Below are 14,512 nucleotides of genomic sequence, written 5' to 3' on the forward strand. Positions count from 1 at the left end.
GGAGTCCTTACTCATCTGAGTCAGTCGGGTGGCCAGTTGTCCTTCACAATCAAATAGCTTTTTTCTCCAAAAGACGTGCCATTTCTAGACGCAGCTGTCAGTATCTAGGCTGACTTTGTGTCCAAATACACCCGCTGGACTGGGTGGAATACGCCGTTGTATTCTGGGAAGTGTAGTTTATTGAGTAGCCTACGTCCACATATCCCTTAATATGTCATAGTTTGGACATAGCTTGGATGAACAAATTAACATTTGCTTCAATTTGATTATGACAAAATAGGGTTTTAAAATATTCTATCTGTTAGACTTTTATTTTTATGGGTAGCCTTTAATTATAGTCAAGGCATTGCTGCACAAAAAGCAGCCTATTGTGTAGCCTGGGTTTGTCATGTGCACATGTGTTTGTGTGAGAGAGCATGCATGTGTGTGTCTCCAATTATCACACAACATACTCTCTAGGAAAGTATACAGATATATTTTATTGTAACTTACAACAACAAGCTTAATGCATTACAATTCCATCACAATTTGGGGGATGTTTATCAAGCAGATATCTGGAGACAATATAACACTGCCTAAATGAAACCGAAGCCCCACACTGCCCCCTGGTGATTAGGATGGATGACACCTAGACATTATCGGGGGCAGCTTCACTTTCTGCATCTTCCCTCTCTGTGGCTCCATTGGCTCCCTCACCCAGTCCACCTCCAGCCTCCCATACATACTTTCTCCAGAGGGGTCCATGGTGTGGCTGTTGAGCTGCCAGGGCAGGGGCAGCCCATGGTGGAACTGGGAGGCGGGCCTCTCAAACGACGACTCCCTTAACTGTATTTTCCGCACCACCCTCTGGCCCAGGGACACCTGGCTGGCCTTCCTGGTCTGAAAAGGGGACAGGGTGCAGGAGTTGCGCTGTGCAGCCCCTGGGACATCCAGGGGGCCAAGTGTGGTCAGTCTGGCCCTTGGGGAGCGGAAGCCATATTGGGATACAAGCTTGTACAGGCTTTCCCTCCAGTTGGGGTCTCCCTTACCTTTACCCTTGACGGGCTTCAGCCTGAGGTGTTGTGGGCTGTCTGGAAGTTGCACCAGACTAGCCTCCTTGCTCAACCCCATGGAGCTCACCCCAGAGTCACTGGGGACCTTGGTGGTGGGGAGCTGGCTGCACAACTGCTTATGGGGCTTGGATTTCTTGTAGAGTTCTATGATGGTGGGGTCATATACCTGTACGTGCCCTTCCTCCGGGATCGCCACAATGCTGTCCCACTTGGCTGTGGACAGAGAGAATTTGCGGAATTTCTTTGGTGAGCGGTGGGGGCGCATGAAGTCGTCCCCTGGTGGGCTGAGTCCCGGCTCCTCTTTCAGGGTAGAAGATTCATGGTTACACCCAAGGGACCTAATGAGAGGGAGGTCAGGAGTCCGCATGTGATCTGTTTACAGAGAGTGAGAGACAGAAATAGACAGTGAAATATAAAAAAAGAGAGGAGACCGAAAGGAAAGGGAGAAATAGGGGAAAGACTGATAATGATTAAGCTAAAAAATAATATATTAAATAAATATACAAAAATATATATATATTTGATGAATCATGTCTTGTCACACCATCACCCATGAACCATCACATCGAAAGACTTCCGGGATTTCTCTCCATGAAACACCACGATTACTAATTAGGGCAGAAAATCAGCATTTGCCTCCCCCTGATTAAAATCAAAAGTGTTCCATCGACAGACACTGCCTGTTTAATAAGCACCAGCAGTACTGCCCTGGAGAGCAGAGGCCTGATTGGGTACTGAGCGATGAGAGTGGTAGTTAAGCGCCCTGGGTACAAGAAGAGAAGGACCAATGATGCTTGGGAACCAGTCAGTCACTACTTTGAAAGGGACTGCTCATTCGCTAGTAATATACATAGCAAAAAGAGCCAAAAGAGACTGGCATCAATGCTAGGTTGTTTTTACAGATTGGCATTCACAATATCAAGTATATCCAACGATCACATAATGTCAACACATGATATATTCGCTTGCAGAGCATATTGAGGAAAAAGTTTGAAAATAATATTGTATGTTTGTAATGTAAGTGCCTTAATGTGTTTGGACCCCAGGAAGGAGAGCTTATGGGGATCGCTATATATATTTTTTAAAGTACTAAGCCATCACGTAAAATTATGAACATTGACAGTGTGCACTGGAAGCAACATGTTGACAATCATATACGCAATCAAACAAATGCACTGGTCATGACAGTCATATTGGGCCTTATAGATCCACAAATTGTACCTTGCTCTGAGCTTGGAGTGCCATTGTCCTCTGCTGTGCACTCCAAGAAGGGCCCTGAGAAGAGAGAGGAGAAAAGTGGGGGGAAATTCAAATTGGATGTCAAATACATTTCCTGTATTGAAATGAATTGAAAGAGAGTATAACCCAAATGTTTAGTTTCAAAATGACACTATTCTGGGAAACAAAGCAAACCGTACTGGAGTCCCTGTGGACATATGGCCTGGACAGCCTTCCGCCGATGGGTTTGGCGGGAGCATCTGTGGATTTTTTGTGTTCCAGATCATCAGAAAGTGTTCTTTCTAGATGTTTATAGAGCCTGTGGTTGTGGGAAGGAGTGGTGAGGGGAAGTAAATAAACAAATAATAAACACATAAATATGACCTGCTAACAAAAGTGGTTGATTTCTGACCAATTTTTTTTATGGAAATGTCAACCACCCTCCGTTCCAGTGATTTGAGCACTACTCACATCTTGGGTACGTCTTCATTGGCCTGCATTCTATTCAGCAGGCTGGTCTTGTTGTCAATGCCGTAGACCCGGCTCAGGATGTTCTTGGCCATCTCCCGCAATTCCATTGCTGGGTCTAGGAGAACCTCCGCCAGCAAGTACAGGTGTTTGTCCTGGAAGTGATCTATCTGATCTAAGTTCTTCATGGCCTCCAAGCGTTTCCAGTGGGGGTTCCCCTTCTGGATATGTTTTAGGAGGCAGAAGGTGAGGTTATTTATGATCTCCACAGGGATGTCGTAGGTCTGGAACATGCTGAACAGGGCCTCTGTGCAGTTCCCATAGACATCACTGTCCATACCCTCCATGGTCAACATCAGGGATTTCATGACCTCCACCAAATCCACATCAGGTCTAGAGACCAGCCATAGGCTCTCGGAGATATGCTTCAGAAGCTCATTTCCGTTACCAGTATCATCTTCGGGTGGGGATTCATACTCGGTTGGGGTGTCAAACAGCTTAGGCATGGGGATTGGTTTGTTGAGTCTTGCTTCTTTGGCCTTAGCAAGGATGGCGGTGACTACTGGTGAGTGCTCTGGTTCATCCTCTGACTGTGACAATGTTCTGCAAAGGGCTTTGGCCTCCTTTGGCAAAATTGCCTTGGGTGGCTCCTGCTTCAGATTCCAGTTACGCAGCACTGAGTTGGGGAGGAAGCCGTCTGGAGCCACGGGCCAGTCCAGATGAAGTGTGTCTGGGGGGAGAGGCTCGAATGGTGTTTGAGACTTGTCCCGATCTTCTGACCCTTCCATTGGCTCGTCCTCCAGATTCAATTCTTCCTCCAAAGTTTTAACCAATCGGAGAGCACAAGACCAGGAACCTGTGAGAAAGGAAATTATTGCTTTAACTATCATTTATAACATGTAAACCTGACTATTTTATAAAACATGTAATTACACCCTAATACTTTAAGTGTGGTCACTTTGCTTAACATAACAAGTGAGGCTGATCCACTCACCTGGCTGATCCCCTTTTACAATTGGTGGAGTTGGTGCCCGAATCATCAGAGGGTTCTTCTTCCTGTCCCTGTTCAGCACGTCCAGTACATTCTTACATCCTGTGCTTTCTGGCCTCACAACATCAAGTACCGCTGGGGTCTCATTCAACTCTGGCGTGGCCTGCCCAGGCTTCAGGAACATCCGTGGCACCAAATAAATATCATAGCAGCTCTGGGAGCGAGGTAGAAACGGGATGGGATCCTCTAGGATGTAATCCGCGGGGGCCAGGTCCAGTACCTGCTGCAGCAGCCTGGCAGGCAGGTAGCGTAGGCCGGAGATGATGCAGATGGTGCCTCCAAAGCAGGCCAGAAGGTCCCCACGGGTGTTAGCGAAGCACAACTGACTAACCGGCATACCTAGGTGTATCTCGGCTAACTGCACACCCCGAGTCTCCCACACTTCCAAAGTGCCCTCAGGTCCCGACACCACCACCAACCCCAGAGCAGAGCAGTAATCCAGGCAAGAGATGGAGGTCGGGGGGTTCCTCTCCATCCACAAACACCCTCCACTAGGCAAGGAGAAGAAGAGAAGACTATAGTTGGGGGAAACAGCAAATACCTGACCAGAGAGCAGTCGGGAGAGAACCAGGTCAGAGGAGCAACTCACCCTGGCCAGAGGTGCGACCTCCACATGGACTTCCCCCATCTCTACCTCCCATATGCTGAACTGCTTGTCTGAGCCGTAGCAGCAGAGCTGGGGCTTGGGCCCGGCCAGGCTGCTCATCTGTAAGATAGCACCATCATGGGCCTTCCTGGCGGGGCATCCCAGTCGGTGGGGGGAGAGCAGCTGGAGCTTCCCGTTGCGGTGGCCACTGAACACCAGGCAGGGTAGGGGGCTGACCCCGGCCCACTCCGCCCCACCCACCATCACCGCCTCCAGGCACATCACGCTGTCATCCAGGTCCTGGTCCCTGGAGGTCCGGATGATCCGCTTAGCTGTGCAAGGGCACAAAGCCATGTCTAGCACCAGGACCTCTGGACTACCACTGGCCACAAACAACTCCTTCCGACTAGGGTTGTAGGCAAATCCCAGGGCCTGGTCCAGGAGTAGGAAGGGCCAGGAGAGAAGTAGCAACTCCCCGCTGATGGGAGAGATCAGTCTGGCAATACTATCCTGCGACACAGCCAGGAGCTGTGCCTGTCCCCGACTGCTCTCGACCCGCCTCAGGAGCTGCATCCCACAGCCTGGGTCATTAAACAGCCTGTACAGGTTCTGGAGCCTCCAGATGGAGAATGACGAAGGGGAGTGGCAGAGGATACGGTGCTCGCCCAGCGGCCACAGGTTGCGTACCCCCCCAGGGTCATCCAGGAAGAGCTTGAGGAGGAGGTCCCCACTACAGCTCCACTCCTTCACCCAGCCATCCGTGGAGGAGGTGAGCAGCGTGTGGGTGCTGGGCCTCATGAGAACCGTGGACACAGTGCGGGCGTGGGCCCTGAACTCCTGCAGCAGACTCCTAGTATCCCAGCTCCACACCTGAAGGGAGAGGAGATTAATGACACACAATCCAAGCATCTCAGTGTATTTCAGAACGTTTACTCTTTAGGAACATACAGTACGGAATCCTTTCTGCGTAAGACATTGTTGACATTTTTATTTTGAGCTCCTCTTTATTCTCTTCCCTTCATACCTGTACAAATCCAATCATGTCGCCCGTACAGAGGTACCTCTGCACCCAGTCAGGCGACACACAGCGCAGAGTACCCTGACCGTGTCCTCTGAGAGCCCTGCACTCTTTCTTCTCCACAAAGTCAAAGCACTTGATGCCGCGGTTGCAGAGCGCGTAAAGCGTGGACGCTTGTCTCTCCGTCACCAGGCCACTAATGGTAGTGTCCCTCCTCAAGGAAGTGCAGTGCCAGTCCAGCACCTTGATTATCCCCAGGTGGGTCTGCGCAGAGGTCAGATGTCAGGGAAAACAAAGCTACTTATCAGTCCAACAAAGGTGCGGGAATTGAGTAAAAAAAAAGGATGCGTCAGAGAAGTTGGAAGAGAAAATGCTTTTCATCTTAAAAAACAAGAAGGCTGTAGTGCTTCCTATCAAGGATGTTTGAACATCCCACCCACCTGCAGATTAGTCCAGAAGCCCCAGAAGGTAATGATGCCCATGCTGCCAGTCAGCAGCTCCTCGGTCTCCTTGCAGTAGTGCATACAGAGCACAGAGCCCAGGCAATTGGCCCGGTACAGCACCGCCATGCCCTGCGTTGGGTCAGAGAACACGCGCAGAGAGAGGTCATCGCAGGCCCCAACAAAGATCCGCTGGCTGGGCACAGAGACCAGGTGCTCCACCCGGTAGCCCCTGTCCAGGGGCAGGCTCAGGTTGTGCTTTAGATCCCCTCGCAGGTTCTCTGTCCACACCTCCATCTGACAGAGGGAGGTAAGGGTTCATGGATTTGCAGTTTTGAGGTTTTTGCTAATTCTATTTGAGCATCATGCAATGGCATACCACCCTGGAACGAATTGGCCTGGCCCAACAGGATGAATAACATGTTATTGCATAGCATTACTTTTTTATTATACACAGTATTATCTTTTAATTCACATCTGTAAATCGCCATTTAATGCCCCATTTTCACCCGATGTGAGGTCATGGTGTGTCCCCATTGGAAGCCCACCACCACAGTGCCACTGTGGCTTGAGTTGGTGGTGAGGCACTGTAAGTAGTTCTGTGCACACGAGTATTGGAACTGCATTGTGGGAGTGGCATCCAGACACAGGGCTGTCTCTTCCTCCACCTCATCTTCATCAGGATCACTCACTTCCTATAAATATGAATGGGAAATGGTCAAGTTATTGTAATGATGATGATTAAGATGATGATAATGAGATCATGATCATAAATTAGATTTGAATTAAGATGATGAAGAAGAATGGGAGTTCGAATTCGTTTCCTATGGAATAGTAAAATCATTCCTATGACGTCAGAACTATTCAGGTATGATAAACGACAAAATGTCAAAGCATTTTACTTAACTAGGCAAGTCAGTTAAGAACACAGTCTCATTTACAATGACCACCGTACACCGGCCAAACCAGGACGACGCTGGGACTATGGGACTCCCAATCACGGCCGGTTGTGACACAGCCTAGAACTGATCCAGTGTGTCTGTAGTGACGCATCGAGCACTGAGATGCTGTGCCTTAGACCGCGGTGCCACTCGGGACCATAAAGTTATACCATACCTTTATAGTTTGTTTCAGCTGCGGAAGAAAATATTTCCATTCCGGAACAATCCTTCTCATTGACGTCATGTTGCACTTTATCCCTTATTCACTTAGACTACATTATTTTCTTTCCTTGAAAAACTGGCCTTATATATATTTATTCTGGCACGACTTTGATGACGTGGCAATAATGTCTTGCAGTTTAGTAGTAAAACGAGGCCTTTGCGTCATAGTGGCAGGCATCATTGTAAGGCGCAGATGGGATTTATGTTTTCATTACCGTCCGAAAGAAAATGATCAAACACTGTATGCACATTTTTGTATTGAAGTGTAAAAAAGCTTTGATTACAATTCACTACCACAAGGTTGCGCTATTTACTAATAACTTAGCTCCAACTCTATGACCACAACCGAAAATAGACAATTAACGTGGTGCAAAAATCATGTACAGGCACTGTGTAGTTAGCAACTTTTATATTCCAAACATTTAACTGTGTATTTCGGAATAGCGCTGTTGTTTTTTCCGAGACATTATTGCAACAGATTTTTTTGCAATGGCCATACTAACACGTTTGTCTATCTGTGTTCAATGCAATGAATGTATGGTTGTAGAATAACTGCCCTCATAAATTTACTATCGGTACTACAGCAAGCATGCTCGCACAGGCGCAGTGAGATCGAGTGCTAGCGCAGCACTGTGGTTTCGGCTGGCTTGTGTGATCCGACTCCTGGAGAGCATTCCAGACAACGTCGTGAGCGGGGACAGAAACAAGCTGTCGACTACTGGTCAGTGAATGTTTCTCCGAGGAGATGGGGATTTCTAAAGGGATATAAGTTCGTCGAACGTCGATAGGTAAGAAACACTCCCAAGTAGTATTTCCAAAGTAGTTTTAGTAATAGTTAGGTTGCTCAACAACATTAAAGTGGCGAGTCAACTAGCTAGCATTACTCAGTAACGTTACTTGCAACCGGCCATCGCGAGCTAACTTCACAAGCCTGCTTTGCAATCAACCGCTTGCATACTACTAGGTTGTTTTTAATCGTTGTTGCACCTATCTAAACATGTAGTGGATATACGTCTCACCTAGACGTATATTATACAGTTAACTAGTTAAAAACACTGTATATCAATTAGTCTCCGAAATAATGTTTTATGAACTAAAATATGCCCGATCCTTCCTGGTCCGCCGTGTTTCAGTACGCATGCGCGTAGTATTTAGAATACTCCGGGTTTGTAGTTTTTTTCTACCTGAGTTAATCACACCTGTAAAGGCCACGCGACAATGGTAAAACTACAAGTTCCAGACAATGGTACCATTGTCTCGTTAAGTGAAACACAGCAGCAGTTGGGAATGTAACCAAGTCAGCTAGCTTGAACGAGCTTTGCATTTTGGAAAGTGCTGCAGTATGAAGTTGCTAATGTGAGTTTGTTTAGTTTTGACTGAATTGCCCATAAAAGGTTTTATGTAAACACACTGCGTTTTCTTTAGGGGATTTGTGTTGGGCAGCGTACCACCATGTTTTGGTGTTGAGTGATTCATGGGTAAAATGTTACAAACAAGCAAGTTAACTAACTAGGTAACTGAAAATGGGTGATCCTAGTATTGGGTGACTGGCTAGCATGCTAGCTAGCTAGCTAGCTAGATAATTGTACTAACTAAAGCCCTCATAAGTGGTCTTACAGAATTCAATCAATCATCTTATATTCAATTATAAAAATGTAAACTGTAAAAAAGTGTATGACAATTTTTTTTCTCATTTAATAGAACGCTAGCTAAGCAGACCATGCAGACCCTGTTTGTACACATTAGTGTCAATGTTGATCAGCTGTCATTGTGACATGTTAAGGTCAGTTGTCAGCCACATGACACCATCTTATCTGCTAGGCATTTGTAAGTTACCAATATCCATGGAATGGAGCTTGTGTGTGTGTGATGTTAAAATATCCTCCTGATTCAAAGTCACCTGCCTTGTTCAAAGTGATCTGGTTGGGTGGGTGTGCATGCGTTGCAGTGGGAAAGGGGGGTTAAGAGTCTGTGTCATCATATATTAGTCCAAATGTAGCTGGATGCCACAGGAAATAACACGTCAAATATTAGAATAGACCTTTCATCCAGGGGGCAGCATAGATATGACGGCGCATAACCATTTATTTTTGTTGCTTACTCCCTGTAACTAATAGAATGACGATAAGGCCAGAACTGGTGAGGAAAAGGTCTAGGCCACTAACTTCCCTGCTTCTGAGAAAGAGGGTGTTTCAGATCAGCTCACTGACGTTACACTCATCACGTCTGTAGTTTCCTCAGGGATAAAAATAGGGGCTTCTTCGTTTAATTTGAAGGAAATTACATTAGAAAGACTGCATACTTGTGAAGTTCTGAATACCACAGTTAATGTTAAATAATCACGACCAGGTGTCTCAGATTACAACTTCAGATCCCCCTCATTCATCCGTCACGGAAAGATAGAAGTGCTTATTTGAAACACTTAGTTTTGGATCATTTCCGTCAGGGAATTTTTGTCACTGTCTCATGTTTGATCAAAATATTTGACAAATGTTCTCGAATCAAAACCAGAACTAAGACGCGTTATTTTTGGTAAACCGAGAAGCGAAGTCTTGAAACAGTAGGGCAGGCTATTTATTACCTGGTTAATACGGCTATTTCTCAGGTCATCAGTGGTTTGTTTCACCGTTTGGTGACCTGCTGGAGGGTTGATCATGCTTAGGTCATAGGGTAGGCTGCTGTTTGGGCCAACAAGTGAAGTTATGCACTGCAGTCAAATGCACCAAGGATTTGACTCCCTAAAATGTGACTTTGTCATTTACATGTTTTTGGATATTTATTGACATGACTTATTGTTGCTTAATTTTGTAAGTATTTATTTAGCTTTAGCCAGTTTCATAAAGGCTTCACTTGGGGCTCCTGGGTGGCGCAGCGGTCTAAGGCACTGCATCTCAGTGCTAAAGGCGTCACTGCAGTCCCTGGTTCGAATCCAGATCACCCGGCTGTGATTGGGAGTCCCATAGGGCGGCACACAATTGGCCCAGCGTCGTCGGGGTAGGCTGTTATTGTAAAGAAGAATTTGTTCTTAACTGACTTACCTAGTTAAATAAAATAAAAATATACAATGCCGCCATTATTGCCTTTCAAAGTTAACATTTCTATACTGTGCATCGTTAAAATAATTAGTGACTGAAAGCCCCTTTGTAAATAATGTAAAAGCAGCATGTTTTGGTTGAACAAAATGTCACGTTAATCCTCTGGTTATGCTTGGGACACCGAAGTAGTGCTTCTCGTTGTAGTTCCATAGGGAACAGTTCTAAACCTTGAGGAATATGCCATAGTTTCTTGCTGCTTCTATGAGTAGGCCTACATTATAAACAAAGTACAATACTTTACAATACAAAGGGAATTGTATCTGGGCCACCTGAGTTGCATTCTCCTTGTGAGCTTTGTGATTCACGCCTCTCATCGATGACTCATCGAACTCTGTGGTTTTTGAATATAAAGACCTATGATTCAAAGGAACTGGTTCTCAAGGGTACATTCTTACTCAGCTGTTAAGTTAATGAAACAATTTTCATAAAATGACTCAAACATGGACTGAGTATCAGGTGTCTTAGCAATAAAAGCCTGGACTATACAAATCCTATAGATTACTTATTTATTTTCCAGTTTCAGCTCTTCCAACAGCACAGTTTGAGTCCTAACCACCACACTGGCAGTCCTCCCTCTGTTTGTAATTTTCTTGCCAGGTTTCTCCCTGACTCCTGGGGACTTCCTGGTTAAACAAAGGTTAATAGAAATAAACAGTATAATGCACGGCTCCTCATAAGATGCGGCAGACAGACTGATCCATCATGCTCATTAGTGTAGCATCACAGCTCAGAGAGGAGGATGCAGCCTCAGGTGCTGGATACTGTCTGGTCCTTGTCATGCTGGAGAGCACATCATACATTTGTGCATTGTTTTTAGTTTGAGCACATACCTCTCATCCTGAGTACATTTAAAAAAAAATATATATCTCTGCTATTGATGTTGTACTCTTACAATGTAAATACATGGCACGCACATGTAATTGAACACTGCAGGTGTTGGATTAAATGGCATTAGCCCACCTGCACCACTGTTGCTCACAGAATCTCTTTTGAAGTATTGGCCTCCCTTGAAGCCTGTCTGTGACTCAGCGTGTATGGCAGTTTCAACAGTTTGCGTTATAGAAAAAGGAGCAGGATGTTCGTTAAAAGTAGGATCTACTTTATGGCTTCCGCACTGTCATAAAACATCATCCTCCTCACTCCCTCAGGCATGAACCCCCTAGGTGTTTATAAAGCTATCAGTTTCATTTTTCAGCTGGGAGGATGAAGAGTGATCTGGAGGAAGAGCGAGCACATGTCCCAGACCCAGTGATTCTTCCCCTGCAGGCTTCCTCAGGCCTGTTTGACTGGGGTAAATATAGCCGGTTGGTTTTGGCCTTTCTCGCCACAGACCAGCGTCCTCCCTGCACTGAGAGAGGGAGAAATGCCCCACTGTCCGCAAAGCTTTTAAACAGGGTTATAGGACTTAGTAAGGTTGCTGTTCGTCTTAATACAACAGGAGTTTTCCTGCATAAAAAAGGGGCTTAGCTGGTGGGCGTGGCAGGGGATGTGGCAATGGGTGCGGTCGGCGTGGCTGAATTTTGAGAATTTTTTTTTAGAGCCCCCGATCTTGGCGGTGTAGAGTTTTCTTCATATATATATACATATATTTTTTTTCTGCAATTCTACCAATTTCTTAGTCCAGGTAGCAGATAATTGACCCTGACAGATATTTATGTATACTGGCCGATGCTTCGCATTTCAATTTAGCTCACACTTGGCAGGCCTTATAGAAAACTCCCCCGGAGCCACAGAATGTCCGAATTACCACAACGCGCAGCCCCCACATTCCATATTCCTTTCCTAAAATCTGCCATCAGTCCAGTGTATGGAATGTCTTCGAGATGCCATAGCAGATATCAGAATAAAATTATTCTGGAGGTGTCGTCTCGATCCATCCGACTAGCCATCCACACACAGTTTTGTCCCTAGCCATAAGGCTATATACAGTAACGGTGACCTCCGTCACGGCCAAAACGACTCTTTCCCATAGGTTTATACTCTCTCTATAGTATGACAGCACCAGCAATTAGCTACCAACTGCTGGCAGACATGTTTACATTTGGTTAGTTTTATGGGTGTTATTTAGATTGAAGATGTCAGCTAAATGTGGTACCTGTGTTGCTAGCTAAGGTTAGCATAGAGGTAGCAAGCGGGCTCTTTCACTTACCTGGCTCACTGACTGCTCACTCTGCTGGTGTTGCTGGCTGTTTGAGATGCTTTAGAAGCCACGTTGATGGTAGGGACAGCTTTAACTCCCATGGCTATCAACAATGGAAGTAATCACAAATTCAGCCCACCCTTTACAAAGTTTTTCATTCACGGCGTTGTGGGGTTGTTGCCAAAGTTGGAGCTGATTTGGGAAAACCTCAAACCCAACTTTTAGAACAACATTATACAATTATAGCAATTGATTTAAGAGTTTGTAATTTGGGAATGTGTTTTCTTTGGGTACTCCAAGTTACTATTTGTATGCGTTTCTGGCATTGAGAAATAGGTTCTACACCCCTTTTAATGGAGCTGATAGAAATGTTTGAAGTTTTAAAGCTAATTTCCTGCAATACTACACACGTTGTCATACAGTTTAGAGAAAATGTTGCAGATTAAAGCACATTTCCATTAATTCTACATATACTGCCATGGAGCGGAGAGAACATTTTGCAGTCTTAAAGTTTAGGCTATTTCCTGCAATCTATGCATTTTCAATGGCAAATGCTGTGTTTTGCACAGATATAATAGACAAAATCTATATGGCTAAATTAATCGTTTTTTTACATTTTATTTTCAATTATCAATTACTGTCTAGCTCTTATTTTGGTGATTGTTAGGTCTCAAAGATATTATATATTTATTATTATATATATTTTAAAGTATATAGGTTCATGATATTTTGTACATACTTTATCTAGTTTAAGTTTACACTGAAAGCATTTTTCTATCCCGTAAATGTATTTAAAAAAAACCAAGGATTTCAATAGCAGAAAAATCCCTGCACAAAGCATTTAGACACTGCTACAAAGGACTTGTACACAGTTTGATTTAAACAGGACTGTTTCATATGTCCGTCCATTTAATAATTTTCAGATGGCATAGCACTGAAATGCCAAGGCAATGGAAGGCATTATGTACACAAGTCATGTTAGAGATAAAAAATCTGCATTTTCAAAATGCATTAAAAAAAATCTGTTTTTAAAACATTTTGCCAGCGTTTTATTTTGAAAGGCAAGTGTGGTTTTTTTGTGTGTTATTTTTCTTAGAGTGATCAGGGGCGTGCAACTACATTTTTCTCTTCACAGAAAATATATTAGTACAACACGTTCATTCATCAGATGTCAACAGAAGTGTAACACTGTTTGGCTAGCAGCCACACAAGTAAATTAGCTTACAATGAAAAAGTAAGGTATTTTTGCCAAACTATTCATGGCCATCATATTTCTGTTTATCATAGAGTAGCCAGCAACATTTCCTAATGTTTTTCTTGATGTTAAAGGGGAAATTTTCTTCATCTCCAGCATCACTCCAACGTCAACATATGTGAAAAGGGTGCGTTTCTATGTTTTGTAGTAAAAAGATAGAGGATGTTTCCATTTTGACCAATTGTGAGTAGGCATTACCTACTAACTGCCTAATTAGTTGATGACATCATTGGAAACACTTATCTTTCTATGTTTTGTAGTAGAAAAAACATAGAAATGCGCCATTTTCACTACACTGCACGTCTGTTTCTCAAACTAGACACTAATGTACTTGTCCTCTTGCTCCCACTCCTCTTTCTAGAAATACTGGAACTTGGAAAGTATACCCACTACATGTACAAAGTTTCCATCTGATGCATGGAATATGAAAAACTATCAGTGTTTTTGTTAAGAGATGGATATGATTTTAGGAGCCATAAGAAATCATTGTTTTAGAAATTTTTCGCAGTGACAATTGAGGTCAGGGAGCGTGTCAGCCTTACGGAACCGCCCTTTTGAACAATCTGTATAAAATTGTTGGTTAAGAATGAATATATCAGACCAGAGATGTTAAGCCTCATCTTGCGTTTAAAGTGGCTTGAGCTCTGAATCTCAACATAAGGTAGGGACGATAAACTCACTTCCCGGATAATTACTGGTACGGCTGATTAGCTGTCCGAAGTAAAGTATCTAGAAAGTGAATTGAAGTGGAACCTGTCTACTACTCTTCTCAAAGAAGAGTGGTACACCACTCTCATCGCCCCACTGGGAATCATAGGCTAGCCAACAGTGTCGATCTTCAAAAAAGGCATATTCCAGAGCAAATGGAAGGAAAATCAACTCTGTAGTTCTGTTCAGGACTACACGACAAGTCATTGGATACCGGACAACTGCAAAGAAGAGCAGCAGTAGAAGATTTATTAGAACCATTTTTTAACAATCAGAGCCTTACAAGCCTACCGCGAAAAGGCCCAACCCCTTTTCCCA

At 44.4% G+C, this 14,512-nt stretch overlaps 2 protein-coding genes across 5 annotated transcripts in view; one reads left to right on the forward strand and one right to left on the reverse strand.

Moving 5' to 3' along the window:
* Window positions 1-481: 481 nt before the first annotated feature.
* On the reverse strand, window positions 482-7,355 carry LOC118396925 (WD repeat-containing protein 87-like). Its single transcript, XM_035791318.1, has 9 exons — window positions 6,950-7,355; window positions 6,343-6,528; window positions 5,834-6,130; window positions 5,400-5,657; window positions 3,733-5,245; window positions 2,742-3,594; window positions 2,471-2,589; window positions 2,274-2,327; window positions 482-1,424 (listed from the first exon to the last, which is right to left on the reverse strand). Exons 1-9 carry the CDS (start codon window positions 7,016-7,018, stop codon window positions 613-615), a joined length of 4,161 nt encoding a protein of 1,386 aa, XP_035647211.1. The 5' UTR covers window positions 7,019-7,355; the 3' UTR covers window positions 482-612.
* Window positions 7,356-7,608: 253 nt separating this feature from the next.
* Window positions 7,609-14,512, forward strand: part of LOC118397117 (signal-induced proliferation-associated 1-like protein 3) — a 116,993-nt gene continuing 110,089 nt past the window's right edge. For all 4 annotated transcript variants that reach the window (XM_035791594.2, XM_035791595.2, XM_052467288.1 and 1 more), the window contains exon 1: window positions 7,609-7,784. The gene's annotated coding sequence lies outside the window, so the exon portion shown is untranslated. The remainder of the gene's footprint in view (window positions 7,785-14,512) is intronic.

Source organism: Oncorhynchus keta, chromosome 18 (assembly GCF_023373465.1).
Source record: "Oncorhynchus keta strain PuntledgeMale-10-30-2019 chromosome 18, Oket_V2, whole genome shotgun sequence".
NCBI lineage: Eukaryota > Metazoa > Chordata > Actinopteri > Salmoniformes > Salmonidae > Oncorhynchus > Oncorhynchus keta.